The following is a 27,185-nucleotide window of genomic DNA, read 5'->3' on the forward strand; positions in this document are numbered from 1 at the left end:
ATCAGGTTCGCTTTGGCTTTTAAATCAAGCAACACATTTGAAGGATTTCTGTAGGACCTATACATCCCACCGTCTGTTTCACCCCCTCGGTAACAGTGAGCTCTGCTGACAGAGCCAATGAGGCCAGCAAGGGTAAACAAATCCCTTCTGACATGACAAAGTGTTACCCAGTCAAACACTGCAATTCACATGAAAAAAACAAGACTACTTCAAATCTAACTCTACTGAAAATGCAGGCCTTGATTTAAACTCCCTTTTGCCAAACAAGCAGCAGAATAATTACCCATTCTATTAAAGCAGCAATAGAAAAACAAAGGCAGTACTTGGCTTCTGGTAGTATTTAAGGTAAAGTAACTGGAAGGAATGGCACTGTCTCCTCACCAGGATGAGAGGTCATGCTCCAGTCTGTGAGCAGGGTAGGGCACCCTGTCCAGTCACTGGAACAGTGGCATTAGCCAGGACACAGGTTCAGTCTTCCTGCAGCCACCCACCACCTAGCACCCTTCCTGCATCCCACTCTCTCCTCCTCCCCTGACCATCCCAAAGGCCCCCTGCCCTATTTTGGGAGGGGCCAGACAGTGCTGAGGAGGCCAAGCTAGCTTTCCTCTCCTTCTGACAGGACTACATACCACCATCTCCACAAAATCAGCAAAAGGCTGTGGCTGGGACCACAACCAGGTTTGTCACCAGCAGCTGTAATGCTCTCAGAGACCTCACGAACCTCCGACTCTCATGAGGAAGGGCTCAGGGACCCTTGTTACATTGTCCCGCACTGAGTGACTGGCTGCAGGAGCAAGACTCCCAGCCAAGGAAATACCTTATGTGGTCCGAGTCACCTCAGACACGACATCGTGGCATCCATCACCCTCCAGCTTGAAGCAGCCATCCCAGCTCACCTGCCAAGCAGTTGTTATCCTGCAGTGTCCCAAGTTTCATGGCTGGAGAGATACCTGATGTCCCTGACCCCCATCAGCAGCATGGACAGGACCTCTGGCATGGAGGTCCATACAATGGACTTGTTCACAATTTTGATAAGAGGAGGAATGGGGGAAAAGGAGAGGGAAGGGGAACAAAACCAAAAAAAAACAAGAGGAAATAAGGATGCTGTCTGTTGGTTTGTTTTGTTTTGGGGGTCTTTTTTTGATATTTTTTTTTTTAAGAAAAACTCATCTTCTCTTTCCCAATGCAAACCATAATGAACACTTTGTCATAAAGGTTAAAGAAGTTGTTTGTGTATATTTTTTTAAACATCCTTTTTTTCCCCTGGAACACTTTAGCAAGACCAGTTTCTAAAGGAAAAAAGCTTGCATTAGATCCTTTTAAAGAAATCCAACAGTTAATTTTGTTTCCAGAAGGGATACACAAACCTAAGGATTTCCCACCAAACCTGGACAAAATACTACACCTGTAAATTCCTACAGAGATGCCACTTCCTTATTTCACCTCCAGCTGGAAACACAGCTAAGCTCAAAACCAATGACTTTATCAAGAGTAGCTGTCATGAGGAGGAAAGCTAACTTCTCTAAAGTAACCTGGGCAGTCCCTCAGAAAGGGAACACATGTGACAAGCTGCAAAATAGTCATTTTGCTAATCAACAACCTGAAGAACACAGCTACAGCAAAAAGCCACTTCCCCTTCTGCAACCCCTTCCAATCCTCTCTTCCTCACCCTCTCCAGGGGCAAAGCCTGGCTGGTCAGGGTAGGTTCAGGCTCCACTGAGGCACACCAGTTATTCAAAACAAAAGCAAGGAATGCCAGATGTGAACGTGACCACAGCCCAGGGAAGCACCTACATCCTCAGCGCAGGTCCCCATGCAATGGTGCAGCAGCACTGGCTCTCCCTGCCATGGCAGCAGCTCTGAGCATGACACCAGCTGTAGACTGCATTGCGTCTCTTGTCTCCGCACCCACCACTGCTTGCGGCCATAAAAAATCCAGACCTGGCTGTGTGCACACAGAAGGGGAAATGATGTCACTGACTTGTGGTTAACCTGCGTTTGGGATGTTGCAAGGACACTGCCATGGACAGATCTGTCAGCCCACTGAAATTATAAAGGTGATACTCCCAGCTGAACTCAGGCTGGTCTTATAGCTGGGACTCACAGGTGGGACTCACCTGCTGCAAGCTAAGATGGAGAAAGCACAGCCTTCAAATATGCATTGGTAAATGACTGAGAACATCTCCATCTGAATTTCCAACACACAAATACTTCTAAAGAGAAGCTTTTTCACATAGATGTCTTACCTAGAACACCAATACCTACATTTTTGCAAGTAGAATCTGCCCTAACTTGCCTATGAAGTTTCACAAGCATTTCAGGCCATCACCTCTGTGCTTTCAAGCCCAAGACATGCTTGTGCCTGATTCTTGTTCCTTGGTTTCCCGAGAAGATTCCCAAGTAACTGGATGATATCTTCCTCCTCCTCAGTTTTGGTTCACTTTGCACATGATACTTGCCCACAACAATGGAACATGACAACTGAAGAGTTGAGGAAATGGGTATGAATTCATACCCATCTCAGACCACACCAAAACTCAGCTCTTGAAGCGGTAGTTCCTATGCATGAACAGTCCCAGGAACTCACTGCAGACCTGTGTGTCTCTGCTTTCAGAGCCACAGCTAGCTCAGTGTTTCCCCAGAACAAGTGCTTTCCTCTGCAGAAGACACTTCACGATATAAAAAAGAGAGGTATTTTTTTAAAGCTGGAATCCAGCTTTAAAATTTGGAATTCAAGCTCCAGACTATTAGGACTACCAATAATTAACATCCTAAAGCAGTTGTCTGCCCTGTCTGCTCCCAGAATGTATGGCACAATCAACACATTGTAACAGTTTTGCTGTAGGATCCTAATTAATCTAACTAGAAATAACTGTGAAAGTCATAATTAAAGTATTTCCAAACAGACCTCCATCAATATCTGCAGGCAAATACCCAATTGTATATGCATGTTTACAAATACCACAGCTCTCTATGTTCTGTATGCTTTACCTTTACCTAACATCAAGTAGTCACAGCCAAGCAACCCTGACATAAATGCTTTGCCTTCAAAGTGGTGAGTAAATCATTCTTCATTCTCACCTTTAACCCGCATTTAAGGAGACACGAACACAAAGCATTTCAGCACCTGTGCAATCATTCTAGATTTGGGGTTCCAGATTCACACATGTGCTAGCAAAGGCGTGTTAAAATCAATTCTGGTCACTCTTTAAACACCTGGAAATCTCCACAGACAGCAGTGCTGACTTAGCTGTCCTGTTTCAACTGCCTCCTATGCATCAGCTTTAGGGACTGTGCACTGTAAGCTCGCACAGTGCCCAGCACCCCCTGAAGCACCTTCCTAACAGCTCTAAAGCATTCGACTGCCTGGGCCAATATCCTGCATTTACACAGCATCCCACACCTAGAAATACCCCAAATCACTTTGCAAGCTCCATGGCTTTGATGTGCCTGTTGGTAAAAAGCACAAAACACTCACTGCTGAGATACACCACATGTTAAGTAACAAAACCCAATTCTTTAGCCTTGCCTAACAATAGCAGGCAAAAGCCAGGGGCAGGAAGTAAAAACATAATAATAAATTGAAAACACAGAAGAAATTCAGCCAACACACATTCCAGATGAGTGTTTGGGAGATTACAGAATAAAACTGACATTTCCCTCCTGAATAAAAATATTCTAAAGTAGCAATTTCAATATTTTTCAAAGAACAACACTAAAAGCTGCTTTCTGTAGCAATGTTTTTCTCTTGTCCTCCTTGACTGTCTCCAAAAGAACTGGGAGCAGCTCTTTCCTGCAGACACTGTAATAACATATGAACCCAGAGTATAAGTAGCTATCAAATAAAATCCTCCCAGAACTCATAGAATCACAGAATTCTTTAGGTTTGAAAAGACCTTTAAGATTGTCAAGTCCAACTGTTTACTTAGCACTATCAAGTCCACCACTAAACCATGTCCCTAAGTGCCACATCTACATGTCTTCTAAATACCTCCAAGGATGGTGACTCCACCACTTCCCTGGGAAGCCTGTTCCAATGCTTGAGAACACTTTCAGTGAAGACATTTTTTCCTATCCAATCTAAACCTCCTCTGGCACAACTTGAGGATCTTTCCTCCTGTCCCTTGTTACTTGGGAGAAGACACTGACATCCTCCTCACTATAACCTCTGTCATAGAGAGCAGTAAGGTCTCTCCTGAGCCTACTTTTCTCCAGGCTAAACAACCCCAATTTCCCTCAACTGTTCCTCATAAGACTTGTGCTCCAGGCCCTTCACCAGCTTCATTGCTCTTCTTTAGGCAGGAATGAGACACTCTCCAGCACCTCAATGTCTTTCTTGTAGTGAGGGGCCCAAAACTGAACAAAGGATTTGTCACCAGTGCCTTGTACAAGAGGACAATCACTTCCCTAGTGCTGCTGGCTACGCTACTTCTGATACAAGCCAAGATGCTGCTCACGTTCAGCTGGCCATCAGCCCACACCCAAAGGTCCTTTTCAATACAGCATCAATCATTTTCTTCCTTGGGAGAAAGATGTGCCAGTCATGCTTCTTCCATTTTTGTCCTCAGTGCATTCCTGTAAAGAGAATGTATCAACACAAACTAGCTCTGACAAATGCTCCACTTCCCAGAGGTCTGTCCCACCTGGCTGCAGTATCTGGTTTTGAACTCAAAAACAAAAATGCAGGTCATTGAAAGGTCCTGTTGCCCTCTGGACCTCCAGTTTGCCTGTGTTTGTTTTAAATAACACTTTACCTTGGTTCCACCTGAATAGTTACACAAAATGAAATAAGGCTGAAATAGTCCAGGTAGCATGTGACAGCTGAGACAAGCACAATGGTCTCTTCTGAAGTGATATAACTTCTTCCTGACCTGGAGGAGAAGACAAATCAGAATGATCCCAAGAAACAGCTTATCTGTAAAATGGGATATGCCTGTACGCATCACTTGCGCTGTTCATAATCTCTGTACTCATCCATGTCCACATCTGAATCAAAGAGGGAGTGTCCAGTGTAATCCGTGTCAGGGGTTTGAGAAATACTGTTCCCTTCCTCGTCAAAGGTTTCTGTCCTTGAATAAAAACTGAAGTCCTGCAAAGGGGAGTAAGTCTTGCTTGCTTCACTGCTTTCCTCAGATTCATACAGAGTGTTATCATCATCGTGGTGCCATTCTGGCCAAAATTTCCTCCTTATTCTTTCACAATACATAGCAAGGTTGATCAGTTCACCTACAACACAGCACAACAAGCTCCAGTAAATACATACAGCCAACAATGGTCTAACTCATCTGTTAATCCAGAAACAGATTAGCACTGTATGGAAATAAATTGTGCAGATTCTTTCCAAAGAGGTTTCAAGTTCCAAGATCCCATCAACCCTCTGTTTGTAACTTAAAACACGTATTATTAACCTACATGCAACAAGAAAGGTTACACCGGAATGAACATAAATGCATGTAGCAAAACAACTATCCCAAATTCAACCTCTACTGAAATAAATCAGGATAAGATAGCGAGACTAAGCTTACATAGTAAAATTCTTGCTTATTTTTTCAGAAACCTGGTTTCTAAACACAGAATTTGATCCTATACATACAGAATACACTTATTAAAAAACAGTGAAATTGGGGTTTTCACCACCAGATGGCAGCGTTGTCTGCAAGATAAATTCATGGGTTTAGATGGTAACCGGCTCACGCCTAATGTTCTCAGTACCTTATGCCTTATGTTTATATACACAACTATGCTTAGAGAAGAAATAACAAAAACCTTCAAACTAGTCTATGCCTCCTGACTGTTACTTCAGTAACACTCTCGTGCACATAATAGATCTACGGGTCAAATTCATTCTTTTAGCCCTATTTCACATCTTTTTCCTCCTTAGCTCTTCCCATTTTTCATACTGTGTGGTTTGATTCTGAAAAGGGATGCAAACACACTTTCACATGCCTGTAACCGCACACAAGACAAAAAAAAAAGAAGAAAAAAGAAGTGTGTAGGGGAAGGGTATGTTGCTTTCCAATTAATACAAAATGACAGTAACTCCGAAGTAAGGCTGCATTTCTTCCTTGCCCAGCACGTCCAGCAACAGCAAAGGCCGTAATTTCCATGATACTTGCAGTTTTATCATCAATGAAACTACTCAGTTCAGCAGAACTTGGCTCATGGCCATGCTTCTGTCTTCTCATACTTTACCCAGCATTCATTCCTTAGAGACATTCAGGTCTTGCTGAATGTTAAACAGGGAAAATATCAAGGACTGGGACAGAAACAATTACTGTGTAGAACATAAAAGAGAAGAAAAACAAGAATTTGAAAAGAAAACAACATTATGTGATACAAATGCTACATCAAAGGCACAACAGTCTGCAATGCAGCTGAAACATTGCTACATTCCTCGAATGTTCATCCCAGGTGCTCCAAGTTTAAAGACTGCGAATGCCACAAGAGTTTTTTCATCAGAGATCACTTCAGCTTTCTTACCTTTGATTAGTCTCTCTGGTCGAGTCCCTGGTAGTGTCCACATTGCCTGTGCCAGATGCCCAAAGACTGTGGCATCAACAGTGGAAATCTTTGGTCCCATAATGTACTTCTTGTCACCTGTAAATACAAAAGAAAACATTTCTCAACCAAATGTCACTTCTCAATTAAAAATAAATAAATTTTTAAAAATCCTCACTTATAGCCTTAGCATTTTTTTTTAAATTGAAATCATTTAGCTGAAAGGTTCACTCTTTCAAGGACAGGGATTCCATGTTGAATACAGTTCAAAAACTGTTTGCTCGGGTTCAGTGGGTGAAATCCATTACTGCAGCTTCCCCTGTGCTCACTTCTCTTCCCCTTCTCTAACTAGACCAATTGCAGAGCTACTGCTGGCCAAGTAACTTTCTCCATTCATCGCAGCTGGCAGAGCATACACACTGCACTAGTTCTGCCGCATTTAAAGCCTTCCCTGCAGCCAGCAGGTGCCTGAAAGCATGATTCTTTTTGGTGCAAACCCAAAATTGCTCAAACATCATTTGAAATCATGACTGCACTGAAAGAAGCTGGTCACCCAGTACTTCGCATGCATGCAGACCCCGTTTCAGATTACCTAGCTGATCACAAGAGAACAGAAAGCCATGCACAAAGCTTTCCTCTGCCACCATTTGTTCAGGATGCAATCAATGCACCAGCCAGACTGGCCGCAACTGCTCAGAAAACCCTAAGCCTCCAGGAAGAGGGCAAAACCAGGCAGGAGTGAACAGCTCCTCTCACAGATCACCAGTGGAGTGCCCTAGCTGCAAACACTGGCTCTACTTGGCAGGGAACAGGGGCACATCAGGCACGGAGGCAGGCACGTGAAACAGCAGCCTGGTCCAGAGGAGGGACATGTCTGCTCCACACTGCTATTCTACTTACCCCTCTGGGCACCCCAATGCCATGATGGTTCTAAGTGGCCACCACAGCACAAACAGATGGATAAATATGCAAACAGGGAACACAGGTGAAACATGCAGTATTGCAGAGGTCAGGTTAAATGGTTGCACTGTTCCTGCCTTGTCCTAAAGTGCTATAAACTCCATAAAATGTGGTAAGTAATTCAATTCTCCAAATCCAGTTATCCCATCTCCCCAGGACATTCTTCCTCTGCCCATAATTCAGCTGGTTATTAAATGTTAGGGTTATTGCATGAGCTTAGAAAAACTGTCCAGCAGTAAAATGCATCAAGTTCCAGAGTACAGTACAAAGACTGCTGTCATCTCCCTGTACAACAGTGTAAAAAAGCAGTGCTCAGGAACAACCAGTAACAATAACCTCCTCTAGCCTGTCAGATATAATTTTAACACGAAGTTGGCTCTCCCCAGCTCTTTCACAGTTGTATCAATCTACTGCTGAAAAACTATGTATGGGGTAAACACGCATTTTCAGTATTTATGTGACACCTAGCATTCATCAATCTCAAACACAGCTCTAAAACTGGTCTCCAAACCACAGTTATGTGCCAACACCAGGATTTAGCACCATACAACCAGGTCTGAGACTCGATGCATAGAGATGTTGCACTGGGAAGGAATACTGCCATTTCCATCTCGGCACAACTGAGACAGAGGGTGGGTGAGGGCTGAACCATCCCACCCTTCTACAAACAGAGTGGCTCCCCAAGCACAACACTCCACACCATCAGGTGTGTGGAAACAAAGGGAAAGAGGAGGAAATAAAGCTGGGGTTCTGTAAAACTGTAAATCTGGTAGGTCAACCTGCACCATGTAACATGGCCTCCATGCCCATTTCCTTCTACCAGTTCCAACGTGTACCCAAAACTTCCAGGGCAATTTTTATCCAGAAGACTTTCTGACAGAGCAGGTATCTCTCAGTGCCTAGTTTTGAACCAGATTACACAGAACCTCTCACATCAAGGCTGCCATAGTGCTTATCATTGCAAACACATCTCTGCATCCCCTGGCTAATCCAACGGAACTGTATTCACCCCATCACACCTGGGCAAGTTTGTACAGCCCAGGGGGATTTGAAAGCACACAGCTCTGCTCTTTTGGAATGCACGCACCAGAGGATTCAAAAGCAGCTAATTCAGCATTGGGTCAAGAATCAAGAGAGAGATCTGTAAGGCACAGGGCACCTTGTGCCTGCACCCTCCCACTGCAGCATGTACAGCCGGCACAGGCCATCACAGGGCATTTCAACCAGCATTAAAGGCTCACCTTCAGGTTGGTCCCACCTCTGTGTTTCAGCCCTGAGCACCCCTGCCCTCCACAAAACGTCAAATGCTTTTAAAAAGCTGGTTCCAGCAGCTACTGCCCTGCAAGTCTTTGCTCAAAATCCTCATTTACCCTAAAGCCTGAGGCAGGCAGACTGCTAAGAGAGCACCAACAGATTTATGGGTACTGCTCACTGACTTGCATCTTACCCAAATGTATATCTTTACATATTGCTAGTTCATATGCCTGCTTCCCCCAACTTCCTTACACTTCTACCAGGCAGCAGGAACCTACCATAGCACAAGGAAATGACATTTGTGGTTTAGAGACTGCACAACAAAGAGCAAGATGGTATTAAGGGGGCAGGCTAATCCACCACATGAGGATTAGTTCCAATTTCCACATTTATATGAGATCTGGAGGAGTCTGTTAGGGAAGTAGGTATATGAGAGAAGGAAAAATGATTCTCAGAAATTAAAAAGAAAGAAAAAACAGCACCCAAGATGTGACTGGAAATGTCAAAACGAGTGCCACAAGACTTAGCAGCTGCCAAGTTACCATTCTCTGGAAGCAACTCTTGGAATTTAAAAATTATTCTTGTTCCCATGAGAATGGGCTCTGTTAAAAAATGGGGAGCATTAAATTAATCTGATATGCCTGGTGACTGACAGCTACAGTTTGGCACGTGCAGCTATGCTGCCTGACAGGCCTCCTTTGTAGGCTCTTAAGATTGCCCTCTAATTAACAGCCAAAATTCCAGCTGCTTCCTCTGCTGGGAAAATACATCAGCACGTGTATGGGGAAGGGAATCTTACGAAGATTCTTGTGCAGGCAACAGGCTGACTGACTGCCTTCTCCCTTCCCCTGTGAAACAGGGGAGTCTCCAGTCAGGCTAGAAGTCCTCATTCCACCTCCTGTTCCCATTTTCCAGGATAGTACCTGGCGACCACAGTTACTATCTCCAACCATAAACAGCTGGCTGGAGAAAACCTGAGCATGCTGATGTTAATGAAAAAAATCAAGACAATTATAGAACAGTAGACAAATGAAGGAACAATGAAAAGGGCTAATACAATGATTCACATAACTGCACACTGACTAACCTGACATCCATTTCAGAAGGGAAGATGAAAAAAAAAAAAATGCACAATATTCAGATGTTAATGTAGTAAAATAACAGGTGTGCAGCAGATTCCCATCAAGGCTTTTTGAAGCATACAAAGCACAACATTCTCATCAATAATCTGGAAGTAAATACAAAACCTCTGCTGATAACATATGCAGACCATTTAAAAATATATATATAGTGAAGAAAACACCTTATCCTTGAGGATTTCCAGTGATTATTCCCACCAAAACCAGGAGAGACCAATTACAGCATTTACTTTCACAGGAGACGACCCAAGCCACCCAGGGAAGGAGAAGAAACCAGTAGGAGCATCTGCCTGCAGGCTGGAATTGGACAAACTCCAACTTGAACAGGTCAGATCTTGAGCAGATTTTGATGGTGACCAACATCTGTCACCAATTACTAATGAAAGTGGTGGCACCTCCCCCTTGTAATCAAAACTGAATGAAAGACATACTCCAGACAAAAAAGACACGGTCCTCGGGACAGCAACCAAACAGTCCAATTCAGAGATCTATCTAGATGATTTAATGATCCCTTTGAACTCCAAACTTTATGAATCTGAGTGTCCGTACAGACTCCAGAGACAGAAAGATGCAGATTTCAAATAAGCAAACCTAGAGGCTTCTACAGGTACTCAGGAACATGTTTCAGTTTTCTTTTGAAGGCTATATCTGCTCTAGGCAGACAAAGATGATTTTAGCACAGACACATTCACTGCTGCTCTATTCAGCCTGCCAGCATTGTCTAGTCAGAACTAGGGGGCTCTGCTGAGGTCCCAGATCATAAATTGAACTCGCTTTAGCTTCCATTCCAGCCCCATTCGTCTTTGTGACATACATGGAACCATACAGTGCTGACTTCGAAGTTATGGCAGCAGAAGTCCAACAGTTGAGGGCACCTTGATCTGGCCACAGCTCTGCAGTAGATGTGCCCAGACCTCTTCTAAACTGAGCTGCTGCCGCCCTTCCTCCCCCAGAAAGAAAAGGGACCTCAAACTCCAAACCAGGTTTTCTTTGAGAAGGCACTAAAGTAGGTAACTTTTTTTGTTAACAAACAAAATACAGCATGAGAAAGTGTTGACAGAAGAGCTATCAACAATTCTTCCCCTTGCCCATTGTGCTGATGCATCACATGTCTTTTTTTCCACTTTGCTCCTAATCCATCAACTTGGCAGGTGTGTTTCATAAAAAGTTATGGAAAACTCTACACACCCCCATCTAGGTTCTCCTTTCCAAAATACCTTGGAAGTCCAGAAGTATCTCTCTTCCCCTCCTTTCTGAGCAAGCATGCAGTTTCTGCCTTTTGCTGGGCTCTCCCTCACCTTGCTCCCTTCATCCACTCCACCTATTTTAAGCACAGGGCACGGGAGGCATCCCTCCTGCCCTCCACTCAGCCACCTCTTTAAAGCAATCACAAAAGGAAACAAAGCAGTCACATGTGTACCATCTCTCTTGGTTCTTTGTGCCAGAGAGGCACAAGCTCAAGGGAAGAAACAACCTGCTCCAAACCAACTCCTCAAAATGCAAATTTTACACAAAAGCACAAGATGGTTAGCTCTCAGCACACTGCAAGGGGAGCAGCACAGCGTAGACAGCTCCAGTGCAGATTTCAGCCTAAGCTACAAAACAGAAACAAGGTCCATACTGTTCTAACTGTGGACAACTTTAAGGCTAACTCCATGGGATCCATCCATGGCAATTAAGAAGCTTAAAACCACCTATTTTAACAACACAGACCTATCTTCTACTAGCAGCTTTGAATAAAGCTGCTAATACCAATAAAATACAAAGTCCAACTTATCAAAATAACATCTGCAAAGAGTTTCAAATGGCAGCCTCCTAACAATCTTATCAAACAGCCATGAGTCTCTTGAAGAAAAATAAGCCCCCCCCCAAAAAAAATATAAGCAAGTTTCATTTGCAGAACTAAACACTATGTTTTCCTGAACTCACGTAGAAAAAAGCTCTTCTAAAATCACAAGCCACGTTCTGCTCCTGTAGATATGCATACCCGGTGCCACTTACTCCTCCAAACACACAACTTAGCGGCAAACAGCAGGGAAAGAAACACTTGTCCCTGCCAGAGTGAGGGTGGCACTGAATGACAAAGCAGTGTGGACTCTGCCTATTGACAAAAAGAGATTGTGCACACAATCAACCTGCCAGCTGATTCCATCCTGCAGACAGTGGGGTGCAAAAAAAGAGAACACATGTAACTTGCTGTACGTTACCCAGGAGACTTGCTAGAGTCCGCATGTCCTTCTCCATCAGTGTGTACATCTCCTCCTCTGAGAAGCGGCCAATGCCATGGCCAAACATCTCCCGCTTCACAATCCCTTTGGTCAGATGGCACAGAATCCATTTCAGCAAGTCACTGAAGGGGCCAAAAAGCGAAACCATCTTCTGCGTCTCATGAAGATTTTCCACCCACTGGCAATAAGTTAAAGTCCTAGAAGGATATAAAAATAAGTTACAGTGGTGCAATACCCAGATAGCCCATTCAAGCCCCTGCAAAGGCTCACACAAAGGGTAGGCAGCAAACTAATGCTGAACTTCTTAATGCTGAGTGCTCACTGCCCTGATGGAGAGGTGGTTTCCAGTGAAGAGTAGACCCTGATGCAACTCAAGAGTGACAGCAGGGAAAACTTGACTTTGTGGTATTTACGCAGACTGCCCAGTGCTTATTCCCTCAGTAAATCATGACTCACTTCAAGAGAAAATGAGATTCACATTGAAACACAAAATAAAAGTTCATGTAACAAAATGCAGTGCCAAAAAGATTTATTAGCTATAGATGATTGACTGTGCAGATCTGGGGAAAATAACAAGACAGCCCGCAAAGAAACGAGTCTTTCCTACAAACATATACTCCTCATTTTCTATACTGCTGAAACTTGGCCAAGCAACTGTGCCCTAACATAAATATTGTAGCAGTCACAGGTTTTGTCCTCTATTTTTTCCTCTTTTCAAAACGCCAATTTCATCAGTAAGGCATTTCTAAAGGACTCTTGTATTTTAGGCTGCATTTCAGCTGTACTGAATGGCAAATATATTCTTTTGAAAGGTCTTTTATAAAAAACTTGTCTTTGCAGGTGAAATTTTTATTTCCTAAGTGAATTTTTTTGTTCTTTACTAATATTTTAGGGAAACAAAAATTTGGTTTCTTGCTGTCACTACTCAAGAAACTTATGAAAAAACGAACATTAACTTTCTGAATATCTAGCATCTTCTGACATTACAAAGAAATCAAAGGCACCACACAAATTCTGTGACCAAATTCAAGGAATGTTGGAAAAAGGACTAGAAACATCTCAGAGTAGACATATGAAGCCAACAGAGTCTCAGAAACATTGCATGTTGATACCCATATTCTATTGTGTTTGTATCAGTTTCCAAACTGAAAAATATAAATGTGGATTTGCATATTTGAGGTCACATAAAAACATGCTCATGGAGACATAATAAAAATAGTGAAACTGGACCCTTAAAGTTGAAATATCAAAAGTTGCAAGTTCACACATGCAATTATATTAAACACAAAGTTAATAATCAAATGTTTCCATTTCCAGTATGATTAGAGCGCCATTTTTTTTTAGTTTGGAATATGACTTCTCATTGCACATAATCTCCTTACTGCTGATATGGATTACCTCATTCAATTTAAAAACAAACAAACAAAAAATAGTAGTAGTATCTCCTGGAGAACTCCTGTGAATTTCTTTTCTAAATTAGACTCCTATATGTCATGAAGCTGAATTCAGCACTACCATCAGGGAACAACTATGTTTACAATAGGAAAATGATCTAACCTTTAAGTTTCCTCAGATTCTTGGATTAGTAATAACAAGAAGTAAAAGGAGAGTATTTGGCATAACAGCAAATCTACTTACAGCTCAAATTTAGAGTGCTCCCGACAGAGTGGGTGAAAGGCACTTTAACTCTATTAAAGATTGTCCACTGCAGAACAATTCCTTCTGCTCAAATTGATTTCATTAAAGTCAGTAACAGTCAGGCATGTGCAGGTTTTGCTGCAAATGCATGAACATTGAAGAACAAGATGCCCCTGCTATATTACTGGTGGCTTTATCCTCAACAGAGGTTTTCTCCACAACCTCTTGTGCTGTATTAATGACAAAAGCATACCACTGACACTTCACACACTTCAGTACCACTCTTCAAACTGGGGGTGTCCTGCACAATCCTTGTTTTTCACAATGGATAAATCAACTCAAGTCAATGGGCTGGTTGCATCACAGGAGAGTTTGAAACAAAGGCAGAGTTAGTGAGAGGCACCAGCACAAAATGGGAACGTGAAGTAAGCAAGCACAGGAATAAATAGCTACTGAAACTCCAGAAGTATATAACCTTTGTCTAGAAAACATGGTGTGAGATTGCCTTGTTCCATGACCAAAGGTAAAACAGGATTTAAGAAGGATGAAGAGGAGACTGGACTGAAAGCTTTAGGGTGTTCCGTAGAGCAGAACATTTCAGTAGTCGTGACTCACGGGCCTGAGAAAGGACAAAGTCCCTTGGGCAGGTACAGCTCTGAATAGGGAAAAAAAAACTGTGGTCTTGATTGGAACACTGGGAAATAACTACAAATACTAACTATATCTGTAAGTTACCATTTATTGCTTGAATAAGCTAAGAAAAACTTCTTCTCTGAGAGCACTGCTGTATCTTGCTGCACAGACCCTCCTTCCCCAGCGTGGACCTGACCAGCTTCACCTCCAACTCTGCAACACAATCTAGTTTCTTTAGGATAACAGGCCTGGCCATGAAAGGGACAGCAAGACAGCAAAACAAAACAGAAAAGGAAAAGAGGAGACTCTGCTTTAGCACTTTTTAAAGCATCACTCCAGTCAACCACAATTAACATAGCCCTGTGGGCTTGTCATCAGTATTGTTCACTCCTACCACACCAGCAAGCTGCTACTGCACCAAGAATGACCAACCATGTCCAGGATGCTTTTAATTTCATGAGACAGGATTAACAAGGTTTCCCACAAAGCTAATTAGCTCATGCATTAAAGTAAAAATACATTTCCCTAGTGCTTGCTTGCTCGCTCTGGGGGAGAAGGTCTTTGTGTCTGGAAGAGGCAGAGACGAGATCAAGCTTTTAACGATCAGGACACCAGTACAGAAAGATCAGAGCTGCACAGGATCTAGGTAATCCTGTTTAGGCTAAATTGTCAAGCACAGTCTTAGACATCTACTTGTCATCTTGAATTAGTCAAGTTGCCACATGTCCCAAATCTCAAATTTATATGAGCAATGAAGGCTGCTAAATACACAACCACAGAGTTTACTTCTAAAATTGTATAGTTCTGAGCAGGCAAAAGCAAAGAAAATAATAAGCTCAGATTCAACAGTTACAAGCATTTTTAAAACTGGCTTTACAAGCACTTTGTTGAAATAATTCTATTCAAAGGCTCATTAATCTGCCTCCTACCAAAACATGCTCCCACCCATCACGCCTCTGTTCAGACTACATTACTAGAGTATTATCAACACTACAATAGGTTAAGGAAATGCCAGAAAACAGGTAGCGTATATAACCTACTTCAGCATAACTATATATTTTAAGCTACAGCTAGTATTTATGGGAAGACATGATTACTTTAAATATTGTCCTGAACTGAGCATTTTGGGAAGCATTAACAGTCCCATTTGTGCCAGGACATCTGTACAAATATTAAGGGTATAATAAACCAAAAATGCTTTAAAGAGCAATGCTGTGGAGGTAAAGCAAATCTGAAGATTAAATGTAACAGCAGCTTTGGCCTCAATACATAAATCAGGAGAGGAGATGGAGAAAGTGACTCATCAGTAGCAGCTTGCTTGATTATCCCCAAACTGTCTGTACATCAAGAAAAGGGAGAGGTGCTCACAAGGATGTGAACTGGGGGTTATTTTTCCTATCTGAACCTGTGCAGACTGGAACTTCTTGATATACAAAAGGACTGTAGCAAATTAATTCCACAGTCAGCTGTAGAAACCCCACCTGCTGTTCAACTTCCCACAGCAACTGGTTTTTAAGCCATGTGGGACATTCAAGACTCATCAATAGAAGGAGAAACATCACTCTTACAATTGGCTTGATGTATTTAAACATTTATACTATAAACATATTTTATGTTTAATACATTTTAAGTCTGAATACCAAAGTCAGATTTATTTGTATTCTCATACCACGCTTTTCCTGGACTTCAAGCACTCACCACTTATGTTTACATCATCTTCTTGAAAGACGAGGCAAAAAATGAGTTAAATACATATGTGTGCACATGTATACATACACACACTTACTTATAAATTACTACGGCTGGTTTAACTGTATTGTCAAATACCATCTAAGGGATTAGTGTGGTTAAGCTGCATATTCAAGGCTTTAGGTTCTCACTAAGCACATCAGTGTCACTAACCTGAGATCCCTCACCTGAGATTAAAGCACCAGAAAGCACTTCACAGTGATGGCCAGCCCTCCAGGTACCAGCAGCTGCCGGGCTTGAAAGCTGGCAGTGCCACTGAGCCCAGTATGCCAGCGCCAGAAGGACATGAGAAACAGATGTCCTCAACCTATGTTACCACTGAGGTCCAATCCCACAAATGTGCTGCAGATACACCAAAAACTTAACACATCCTAAAGGTGGCCGTGGATGTCACACTGGTTTCTGAGGGCACACAGCTGCTGGAGACAATGGAGGCAACCCAGGGTAAGCGAGCAGTTGACAGAGGTCTGCATCAGAGCCTGGACCTGTGGTCAGCACGACAGAACTGGTCTGCTCCTATCTCTTCCCTGATGACTTAACCCATTTAGGTTATCGGTCTTTTAGTCTTTTGCCAACATAAATGTAGCAAAAGCCTAATAGTTATAGCATTCCCCAGAAACAGCAGCTCCGGCACCAGCTCCAAATTAGTCTTGAGCCTCTTGGAGATATGCTCAAATCCAAGGATGAAAATAGATACACTCACTCAAATGCTGTCTTTCTGCCTGACCCCTGCTAGGTAGCCTGGGGCAGAGACAGGGTGTCTAGAGGCTGAGGTTCACAACAGCTCTGCACTGCTCTCAGCTCCAGCCAGAGCAGCAATTTCCACGTGTAAGAGGCACTAATTGGTAAAGATGAGCAATTACCTCAGCAAAACCAAAACGTTTCAGGAGGAAATGCTAAGCACCCACCAGAATTACCTCCATCCAAAGAAGCAGCCACAGGATGTACTTTGCTGCTCTGTTCAATAAATGTCCTATAGCATTACTTATTCATGATGAAGCTACTTTGCATGCTGCTGGCAATGAAACACTGTGAATCAAGTTTTATATCACTGCTTTGGAGGCTTGATTTTATAAACCTCATCTGCAGAAAGGTGATCACTGTTTTAAATTCCTCACGATGGTACTTGAGAACACCACGAACAAACCCTAAGCTTCTGGTGATAAATTGGGCAGGTTCAAGAACCAGTGTGAAGGGATTCTGCAACCACAGATACAATGCTAAAGGGGTCCTGCACAGCTAAAGCCTGATCTTATTTTGGTGTATCTACAAGATGGTCAAAATTGTTAACCAGGAATTACAGTGCTACAGCTGTGATGCCTCATAGCTCAGATTTTGCCTAGTGCAGAGAACCAGCATGGTATAACCTCACCAACATAGCAAGCCTCTGGCACAGCCACACAACAGGGACATGCAATAAGGCTTACAGTTGGATGTTTCACTATGCTGCAGCAAAAATGCATGCCTTAAGGAAACTCAGCTGCATGACTCAACAGGAAAGACAACAGGCACATAAGCCACGCATGCATATCTCTATTCTTACTTGGCCTAGCCACCTCCCTGGGTCAGTGCCTGAATTTGGAATACCTGCCTCCCATGTTCCCCTACATCATGTCAAGCAGTGTCCAAATCAACTCAAGAGGGAGCCTGGATGGACAGACAACAGCTTCACAGAGGAAAGTGTGGTTTGTAACTGACAGCAGCAGTATAAATTGGTCATCAGTCATGTTACAATTTAAACAGTTAAGTCTATGGATCACAAAAAAAAAAAAAAAAAAACAAAGCTAAGGCAAGGAGATGAAGCATTAGGGGATTAAAAGGCCTCTTCCCTTTGGCAGCTGGAACAATTAAGGGGGGGAAAATGAACAAAAAAAATGTTACATTTGCATGCTACCTGAGACATTTGTGAGGCTATGGCACTAACAGATGGGTATAACTGATAAAGATCACACTTCCTGAAAGGCAGAGATTATATTTCTAAACCATATAATTTTAATCTGCCAACTGAATGCTAAAATTATTCCCAGGAAACACTAAAAATTATTTGAAGAACTGTATGTACACATGTTGCTGCTAATCTTCCATCACAAGGTGAAAGAAAAAGCAGGTAAATGCATTCAATTTAAATCACATGTTGTTTTGGAAAAAAAAAAAAGTGCAACATAAATGCAAGACTTAGCATAGCCAGGACTTAAATGCAGGCTAAAAATAAATGGGGGGGCTGGGGGGGAGGAAACAGAAAAAGCCTTGTGCTTGTTGAGGCAGCCAATGCAGCATCCAAGATGCCATGTCTACCTGCTAATTCTATGAATCCAGACTGGAAGAGGCATTTAAAAAGGAGTGAAATTTAAGGTGGGGAGGAACGCACAGGTATTCTTTTCAAAAGTGCCAGTAAAATGCTTAAAGTACCAGCAAGGTTATATTTATGTTTTCCATTCATACATGTACTTTAGCTTCCCAGGATACTGTACTAATACTGTATCCTATCAACTGGCAGCATTGTCAACAACACATCAGCAGGAGTATCCTGTGTTACAGAAAAGACAATAACCCATATTCTAATCACACGCACAGATAATTAAAATTAGTAACTGTAAAAACACAGTATTGCAGATTCACTATGAACACCAATTTGTTCCCCTGCACCCCCAAACCACAAATGTAATGAGTTTTTGATCCTTATTAACAAAGCTGTTTCTATATGGAAGTCACATAAATCAAGACAGATGAACAGCCCACTGCTGCTCCCTTCTGCAAAGCTGCAGGCGAAGGGCCTAACTCCTTACCTTGCTTACACAGCATGACAGCTTTTCAGATTAATTACCCCTGGCTCATATTAGTGTACATAGAAAGAAGCTGCAGCTTTCCAGGGTGAAGAGTTGTAAAATTAATAATTGGGTACCCAATTATTACCAAGCTTTCTGCAAGAGAAAATAAGCATTCACATCCAGGCACAAGCGTAGGGGCAGATCTGATACCACAAGAATGCAGCCAGCTTTGCCATGCAAACTCACCAGTACAAGTGCTCCTCCACCATTTTTGTCACGGCTCTGGAAACAGCTCTTTCATGTGGACCGAGGTGTTTATTCAAATTCACTCCAAGCTTCTCTTCCAAAAAATCAATAATGAACTCAGTGCCAGATACTTGAGTGTGATTGTATTCAATCCAAGGCATTTTCCCTTGAGGGGAAAGTTTTCCATCAAAATAGTTCTAAGGAAAAAGCAAAGCAAGTAAACAAAGAGACATACAGACAAAAAAGGACCATCAGGTTATGTTTCAATGTGAGTAAAGCTTTTAAAATATTTTTCTGCATTTTTAAAGGCAACATTATCCAACAAACTTTTGGTTTGTTTTGTTTCGTTTTGTTTTAAATTAATACTCTACACTAATAGCAGCTGCTCAAATCAGAGTTCTTGCTCCAACTGTCTATAGGATAACTAGGATAAAACTGTCTCCAGGCCCCGCGAGGTGTTATACGCTATTATATTAGATGCCAAGTGATGAAGTATTATTTCAGCACCCAGGTTATTTAAGAGTTGGAGGTGCTCAGTCTCCCAGAAGATTGGATCCATTATTCTCAACAAGTTTTTAATCACAAGACTCAACTACATTTGGCTTTTGCAGAGAGCAGCACTTTTAATGTTAAATGGACTTTACAAAGATTAACTCACTGCCTATCTTGGACAGCTGCATTACTTCCAAGGATGAAATGAACACAATCACCAGTGTATAATGAAAGGCATATCATTCTCTCACTGAGCAGCAAGGAAATCTGCCTTTACCTTCTCTCTCTCTTCTGCCACTTTGTAACTTAGAAATCTCATACACTTACAATTGTTACAATTGGGTCTCCAACAGCCCAACACCAGTACAGCACTAGTATATTGCTAAATACTGCTGTGTCTGCTCAGGATAGCACTCACACAGAAGTAGTCATCTATCTTCCCCCAGTTTACAGTTGAAGAAGATGAAACAGAAGTCAGAAACTTTATGCCTCACGCGATGGAATTGCTGGCTGTCAAAATGTGAGCATTTAACTTCAATTGTGTCCTACTCCTTAAAGCAAAGACACAAGGCAGAACTTTTTTCTTTTCTTGTGATTCCTGTCCTTGAGTCCTGTTATTTAGTGAATGAAAAATCCTAGCTCAGAAAGCTGAGCCATAAGGGCTCACAATAAAGACCCTGCACTATCTCTGGCAGTCACCTTAAGCACTTCCGGATGTAGCTCCTCATTGCTAGAGGTTTTGGGTTAGCAGCTCTGGACTGACTTGTTTAGGTACCAAGTATCTACCCTTCCTGAATCCACTAAAGATGGATCATGGTCCTCTTGCGGCAAGGAGCATACACCAGAATGTTCCTCCAGCTCAGTCTAAGAGCACCACATTCTGGCTTTTGTTCAAACACAGATGTGCAATGCACTACAAACACGCAGCCATTCCTGGAGGCCTTTCCCTTGTGGATGAAAACACAAAGCAGGTAATGCTGCTGGGAAAACAATGACTTCTGGTAGTGGCCTCTTCCAGGATTCCAGCTCAAACAAATAGCATGGTAGGGACACCTGATTATATAATGTCTCGTCTACTGCATCCTTGCATGGGTGAATAAAGTAGCCAAGTCCCCTCCGCTTGCATGTGTGGGTGAATGGGAATTATTACTCTGGTCCATGGGAGAAACTCTAAAACTGCTGAACATCCAAAACTGAAAGGAGAACACTGCCACATCCTTCCACCTTCCAGACCTTTACTTCATCAAGAAGACTCTTTCAGCACTCAGGTTTCCATAATTTTTCACTATGAATTTACTATGCAATCACAAGCCTTTTCTGGAACTACACAGTGTGTCTATATGGCACTGAGCATTTCTGGCTTAATCTTTGGTTAAGCCCCTCCAGTATGAGATCTCTCTTCTTGCGCACACACTGGTGTTTTGTAGAAGCTGCTAGACTTGAAGATGTGTTTATTATGTATTGCAATTACTGTAGTCCATATCATTTGCAATCCAGAAAAAAAGCAAGTTCCTCTTATTCAGCTGCATATTTCTTCGAACACATATATATATATAATAAACAAAAACACATTGCATAAAAACTTGTTAGCACTGCATTAATATTACACTCCCAAAAACACAAATGAGAGCTAAGGTTTTCACAGCAAAACTGGTTTGCCTAAACTTTAAAAAGTCTTTTCAGGACTTGCATGTTTCATTGCATACAGTTTATCAAACAAAATAGGAAACATCTTAGGGATGTTTCTTAGGAAACATAGCCTGAGAAAACCTTAGTCTCTTGACAAATCTGTTATACTGTTCTTGTATCCGCTGTTCTCAGATGGGTATTTTTAGGCTTGAAACCTCAGTATCCTTATGGCTGCTACTAACTGCCATCAAATACTTATCCATTTTCCACTTACAAATTGTTCCAGCTGCAAATCGGGAAAAAGCTATGTTATTATTTTTTAAAAAAAACAACCCAACAAAATATCCCCTCACACCTCATAGTACATTTAACTGAACTGCAGCCTGCAGAGCAACAATAAGAAGAGTTTCCCAGAACCTCATTTATGGAGGAATTTATAAACAGAATGGCACAGGGCACTTCTAGGCTAATTTTATAGTACTATCCAGAAGAAATTAGGCTCCACATTTTCAATTACTGCTGCTTATGCTTTTACTTTTACTGAAGTAAAAGTCTCTTCTCAAGAAGCCTACCATCTTTGCAGGCTGTGCTAGTTACTTATCAGATTACATAAACCCTCAGCGTTTCACATTCACGAGGGAATCAAGAAACACCAAAAGATCTCCACAATAATGCAGAATGGGATCTTTCAAAGCAAGCTTTATCAACTAAAGCATCAAAGGTTTTGAAAGAACAGCCAGATACTATGACAGCCCAGCCAGGGTGGGGGCTGCCCTAATTATTTTTAGTGGGGAACTCACACCCAGAAAGGCAGCTTCAAGAAAACACATTACAAGAGCACATCTGCTGGGAGAAATTCAGGTGAGAGTAAGATAGGAATGTGTCAGCCAGTTGCATTTCTCACATGCCATTAAAACCTTGTTGTGTAACACAGCATGTTATTTGACATGTGATGACCACAGCAAATCTCCAGAGGTGAGCCCTGGCACCCACCACCACCTGGAGTGCCATCGCTTCTCCACCACAGCCCCCATTGGCACATACAGAAGTGAGGTGTTTCCTCCTGCATCCAGCCGCACTCCCTGCTGGAGGAGCTATCACGTGCCCCTGTTACCTCCAGTGTTCTACAGGTAATGCAGCCACAAGCACATGAATCAAAAGTCTCCATGTAGTCCAAGTACAGGAAAACTCGTAACTCCAGCTGAGAATGGATGTACCTGCTTGCTCCCCTCTTGCTCTCCTACCACTTAATCCCACAGCAGCATCCACACCTTCCTCCACCCAGAGCAAAACAGCATTATACTCCTAACACAAGGGCAGAAATAGAATCTTGCCTCTTCTGGGGAGAAAAAAGCTGCATCCTCAGCTTGTAAGATTAGCTCCAAACTTACCTCTAAAACCCTGCATAGGGTTGGTAATCCCACAAACACCTCAAGCCTGTATAAACCTGCATAGCTAAAATCAGCAACCTGGTGTTCCCCAGCACCCACAGGACCCATTCCTGTTCCTCCAGCATGGCACACAGAGCATGTGGGCAACCAAGGTGGATTAAAACCAAATAAACCAAACTTCCATGGCTCCAGCTAGGCCAGCTTTGTCCCAGTCTGATCGGGCACAGAGAAGCACATGCAGGGAAGGACAAGTGGGAGCTGCTAGAGGTAAGACTGTTGCTTTTGGTGGTCCTGCTGACCTACGCCAGCTTAGTGTGGTCACAGCTAGCAAGCAGGGATAGAAACAGATGCAACCCCCAAAAACAATGCTGACCTTCAGTATAGAAAAAATAAAGAGGGGAGGATAACCCTCCGGAAATCGGTCTCCATCCAAAATGCTGAACGACTCACTTCTACCCAGCATGAGCTGTCTGAACAGCTCCATCCTGAACCACACAAATGCGCTGCGCTGTCTTTTACAAGTGACCATACCCTACCACAACCATCTCTTATACTGCAGCTTTCTTTAACCACTTTCCACCAAAGCAACTTTAATAAACACAAACATCTGAACCACATCAATTGCCATTAGAAAGAAAACAGATCTCACCAAAATAGTTTTTCTTTCAAATGTGCATTTTCTACCCAAATTACACTAGGCGGAGAAACAATGTACACTAAGTCCTCCTGCTCCAATGACATGTTTAAACTTCAGTATCTTGCAGGTTCTGCACACCTGAATGCAAAAAAATACATCCCACAGATGGAAATCTTCCTCTTTAATACTCTGAAGAATCTGATTCAAGTACCATTAAATCCTAAGATAATGAACACTAAACTCAGGCTTTTAAAATGTACTAATTAGGGATTTTCATTCACTTCCAATATAAAGGAGTTGAATTGCATATGAAGCCAAATAAGTATCAATCACAAATGTGTAGGAAAAAAAGAGTTGTAATATGGTTGGTTTTCCTCTATAAAATACCGGACATAAACAAACCATTCCTCTTAGCACCTTGGCATGCAGCAGTAGTAAGTGACTTGAATCCAACTGGGGTGAGCATGCAGCTTAGTCACCTTGAGACAAAGAAGGATGCCAAATTTACATAAGTGAGGAGCTTTCTTCTGCCCAAGATCCTCATTATATTTATCACCACTGTTCCATTACCTGAAATGTACTCAATGCTTTACACAATCAGACAAGAAACTGGCCCCATGTTTCAAAGAGCCTGTATGCAATATAGCTTGCTGACACCACATCAAGGCACACACCAGACTCACAGCATCGCAACTCAACCCTGATACTATTCCTGCTCTCATGGCTTACATTCATCAGACTAGTTCAAGCTTCATCCCCTGCCCTGTGGGAAAATGGCATGGAATGCATCCGACCACAGTTAAGGAGCAGTGTTCACAACCTCTAAAAGCAATCCTGTCTCCCTTCACTGGGAAGAAGCACCAGTGATGGGAGGTGAAGCAAAAGGCAGGCATGTCTTCCCAGGAGAGCTCTAAAGAGAAACCCTCCAGAAAAGTAAGAAGCTGCAGCTATTGAACTTTGATCTCTTCGGTATGGTCAAATTCAAAGACCATTATGCTTTAGGTTTGGGGTGTTATTTTAGTATTATATAAACTCCAGACTACATTCCCACTTCAGCATTTCCAGCCAAGTTAACTTCTAACATTCATGTAGCCTTGCCAGTTAAACCTAGAGCTGTCCCAGACCAATCTCATTTCAAGCCACATCTTCAAAGGTTACATACCAAATTTAATTGAAGACATGAAGTGTACCCACCCAGTTGTAGGTGTATGTCTACATCTTCCTAGGTGAGACAGACTCGGGGCAGGGAGGAGGAGGGAGCCAGGATGCCTATTTACTATTTCACGCAATTATAGCTGCAATATAGGAAATTAAAAAGAAAAACAGGCCAATGTACCTGATAGGGCAGATCAGCCATCCTCAAGTAAGTTTCCATTTTCAGACAGAATGGAGATAAACTTGGAACGCCATTGGTAGGCCTTGAAAACTGGTGCAGTATGATAGCATCTTTCGAATCCAGCTCTTCCTCCTTCCTGTCAGAAACAAAGCAGAATTAAAAACAAATAAATAACCAAACCCGAACCCGTGCGTGACCAGCTCACTGAACACACACAGGAAAAACGCTGACCGAGGCAGCTTACACATCACGGCCTGCAGCAGTGAGGTGATGCTCCGATCTGGAGCCCAGTCCGCTCTGGGGCTCGGCTCATCCAGCACCAGTGAGCGCAAGCAGTGCCCGGCACAGCACCAGCACAGGGGCTGCCGGCCCCGCCGCCGCCCTGGGCCACCTGTGGAGGCGACCGCGGCTCCTGCCGCCTCCTGCGCTGCTGCGGACGGGAAATGGGGGAAAACCGGGTTATAAAAAGGGGTAAATGGCAAAACCGCGGAGGAGCGGAGGTACCAGCCGGCCAGGCCCCAGCGCCCTCTCTCCCTCAGGTAAGAGCCGCCTCAGCCCCGCTCCTCCGCGGACAGCGCCAGTGTCCCGTGCAGGCCCTGCCGCCGCGGCCCCCGCCGCATCCTCACCGTATGGCCAGCAGCTCGTGGATCACGTACGCGGCGGCGGCCAGCAGCGCGCCACCCGTCAGGTACAGCGTCTTCTTCCACCAGGAGTCGGGGCTCAGCGCCGCCATGGTGCCGCCCGCGCCCCCGCCCGCCAGCGGGAAGGCGACGATCTCGCCCCCATAGAAGGCGGGCGGCGGCTCCTCGGGACCCGCACACCACCCCAGCGACAGGCTGCGGTTGCGGCTCAGGTCCGCCACGCAGGAGCGGGGCGCCGCCAGGCCCACCCCCCACAGCATGCTGCGCCCGAGCACCGCATCCCCCGCCGAGCACCTAGCCCCGCACCTGCCCTGCCCTGCCCGGCCCGGCCCGGCCCGGCCCTGCCGCGGTGGGCGGCTCCGGCGGCTCCCTCAGCCTTCGCTGCGCGGCTGCGCAAGGCGGTGGGGAGGGGAGGGTTGGGCCTGCCCTGCCCTTGCGGAGGTTGCCCCGGCGGCCCAGGGCTGGAGTGGGGTACCAGGAGTAGGCAGGCGCTGCCCGAAAGGCAGGGCTAAAATGCCTGCGGCGCTGCTGACCGCGCTCCGCCAGTGGGGTATTGTGTGAAAGCCTGTCCTCCTGAAATAGCCGTGATCTGAGCAGAGGCCTCGTATGTTACCCCGTATGTGGGGCGAAGGCCACCACCCAATCCATCACACCGCGGTGTCCGGCCCTTAGCAGGCACACCGCGGTAGTTTTTTGTTCCTCTGATGCTCGGTCACAGGGGAGAACGCCTTTACACGCACAAAAGGAAGCAAAGTGACTTCACATCCCTCAGCCCACGAGGTAGCTGGATTTTACTGACACTGAGGGTCCCAGCGCATCCTGGGCTGCCGCCTCCCCGCTGCAGGGGGAGCCTTGTATGCCCCGTGATGGCATGACCAGAACTCACGTTGTATTCTGCCCAATATCCATAGCTCTGCACAACACAGTGACCCTAAAATGCAGATGGTGCCATTTGTTTTATGATTAATACGGCCGCCCAAACGTTTAGTCCTTCATCAGATGTTGTGGTGTGTACACAGCTCCTCCAGAGAGTTCCTGCAATTTACATGTTTTATTAAGTCACCAGAGTCAATAGAAGTGACCTGATTTTTCATACAAATGGAGCAACCTTCAGTCTCCAGTAGGAGATAGATGGGGTCTATGACCAGGGCTTTTTAGATCAGATTTGTTGGGCTTTACCTCAGAGTATAGGAAAGATTAGACAAAGGAGGAAGATGAGCTGAGTTCAGAGCCATGTACCAGCTTTTCCAAGTGCCAGCGGTAGCCGGATTTGCATTTAGTTTTACTGTACAACATCATTGAGAGCAAGTGTCTCTGCCTCCTGCCTGTACTCACCAGGAACACTGCTGTGCTCTGGCACTGTCCTGCAGTAGCTCCTTGCAAAATTCTGATTATATTCCTCACTTTTGACTTGTTCTTTACAGGTGTTCAGTAATCACAGGCTACAGCACAAGAGCCTCATGTTTGATATATAGCATGCATTTGACGCTGTGCTGACGCCCTGCTCTCGGGAATCAATGGGATCAGAGAGGTTTCAGGGACTCAGCACATCTTGCAGACGCAGGTTGCTCCCTCCTAATCTGTTGCGCTCCTTTGCCCTCCTCCTTAGTGAGGTGCTGGCTGAGCACCTTATTCACAGCTTTGGGGCATTTTACACTACAGATGATGCACAGGTAGTGAAGTAAGAGTAGAATGTGGGAGCAGCAGCTGCTTTATGCCACAAATGATGATTTGCAGCATGAGGTTTTGTTAAATTCTTACAAAAGGGCAATGAAGACACAAGGAAGAAAAGTGGGTTTTCTCTGCTACAGCACCTGTAAATCTCAGGCTGAAGATTTGTTTCAAGTGGCAGACAGCCTAATAAATCTGGCCAGTCACAACCTGCTCACTGGTCTCAGCTTTTGCTGCTGCAAGGGAATTGCTTGCTGTGTTACTGATAAGAGGGA

The 27,185-nt window shown here is 43.8% G+C and overlaps 1 protein-coding gene across 1 annotated transcript; it reads right to left on the reverse strand.

Annotated features, from left to right (window-relative positions):
* Positions 1–2,737: 2,737 nt before the first annotated feature.
* Positions 2,738–25,581, reverse strand: FAXC (failed axon connections homolog, metaxin like GST domain containing). The gene is made up of 6 exons (XM_062608466.1): positions 25,225–25,581; positions 24,599–24,734; positions 19,114–19,310; positions 12,059–12,276; positions 6,481–6,597; positions 2,738–5,226 (listed from the first exon to the last, which is right to left on the reverse strand). The coding sequence occupies exons 1-6, from the start codon at positions 25,497–25,499 to the stop codon at positions 4,943–4,945; spliced, it is 1,227 nt and encodes a 408-aa protein (XP_062464450.1). The 5' UTR covers positions 25,500–25,581; the 3' UTR covers positions 2,738–4,942.
* Between the last annotated feature and the right edge of the window lie 1,604 nt (positions 25,582–27,185).

This window comes from Pezoporus occidentalis, unplaced genomic scaffold (genome assembly GCF_034315485.1).
Source record: "Pezoporus occidentalis ecotype Australia unplaced genomic scaffold, CSIRO_AGI_Poc_V1 ctg13, whole genome shotgun sequence".
Lineage (NCBI taxonomy): Eukaryota > Metazoa > Chordata > Aves > Psittaciformes > Psittacidae > Pezoporus > Pezoporus occidentalis.

Bases quoted from the DNA above. Each gene is read 5' to 3' on its own strand.
- FAXC (XM_062608466.1), bottom strand. From the start codon at position 25,499: ATGCTGTGGGGGGTGGGCCTGGCGGCGCCCCGCTCCTGCGTGGCGGAC. The intron at 24,735-25,224 runs GTGAGGATGCGG...TGTTTCTGACAG, and splicing joins CACGAGCTGCTGGCCATACG to GAAGGAGGAAGAGCTGGATT. The intron at 12,277-19,113 runs GTGAGTTTGCAT...ATATCCTTCTAG, and splicing joins GTGGAGGAGCACTTGTACTG to GACTTTAACTTATTGCCAGT.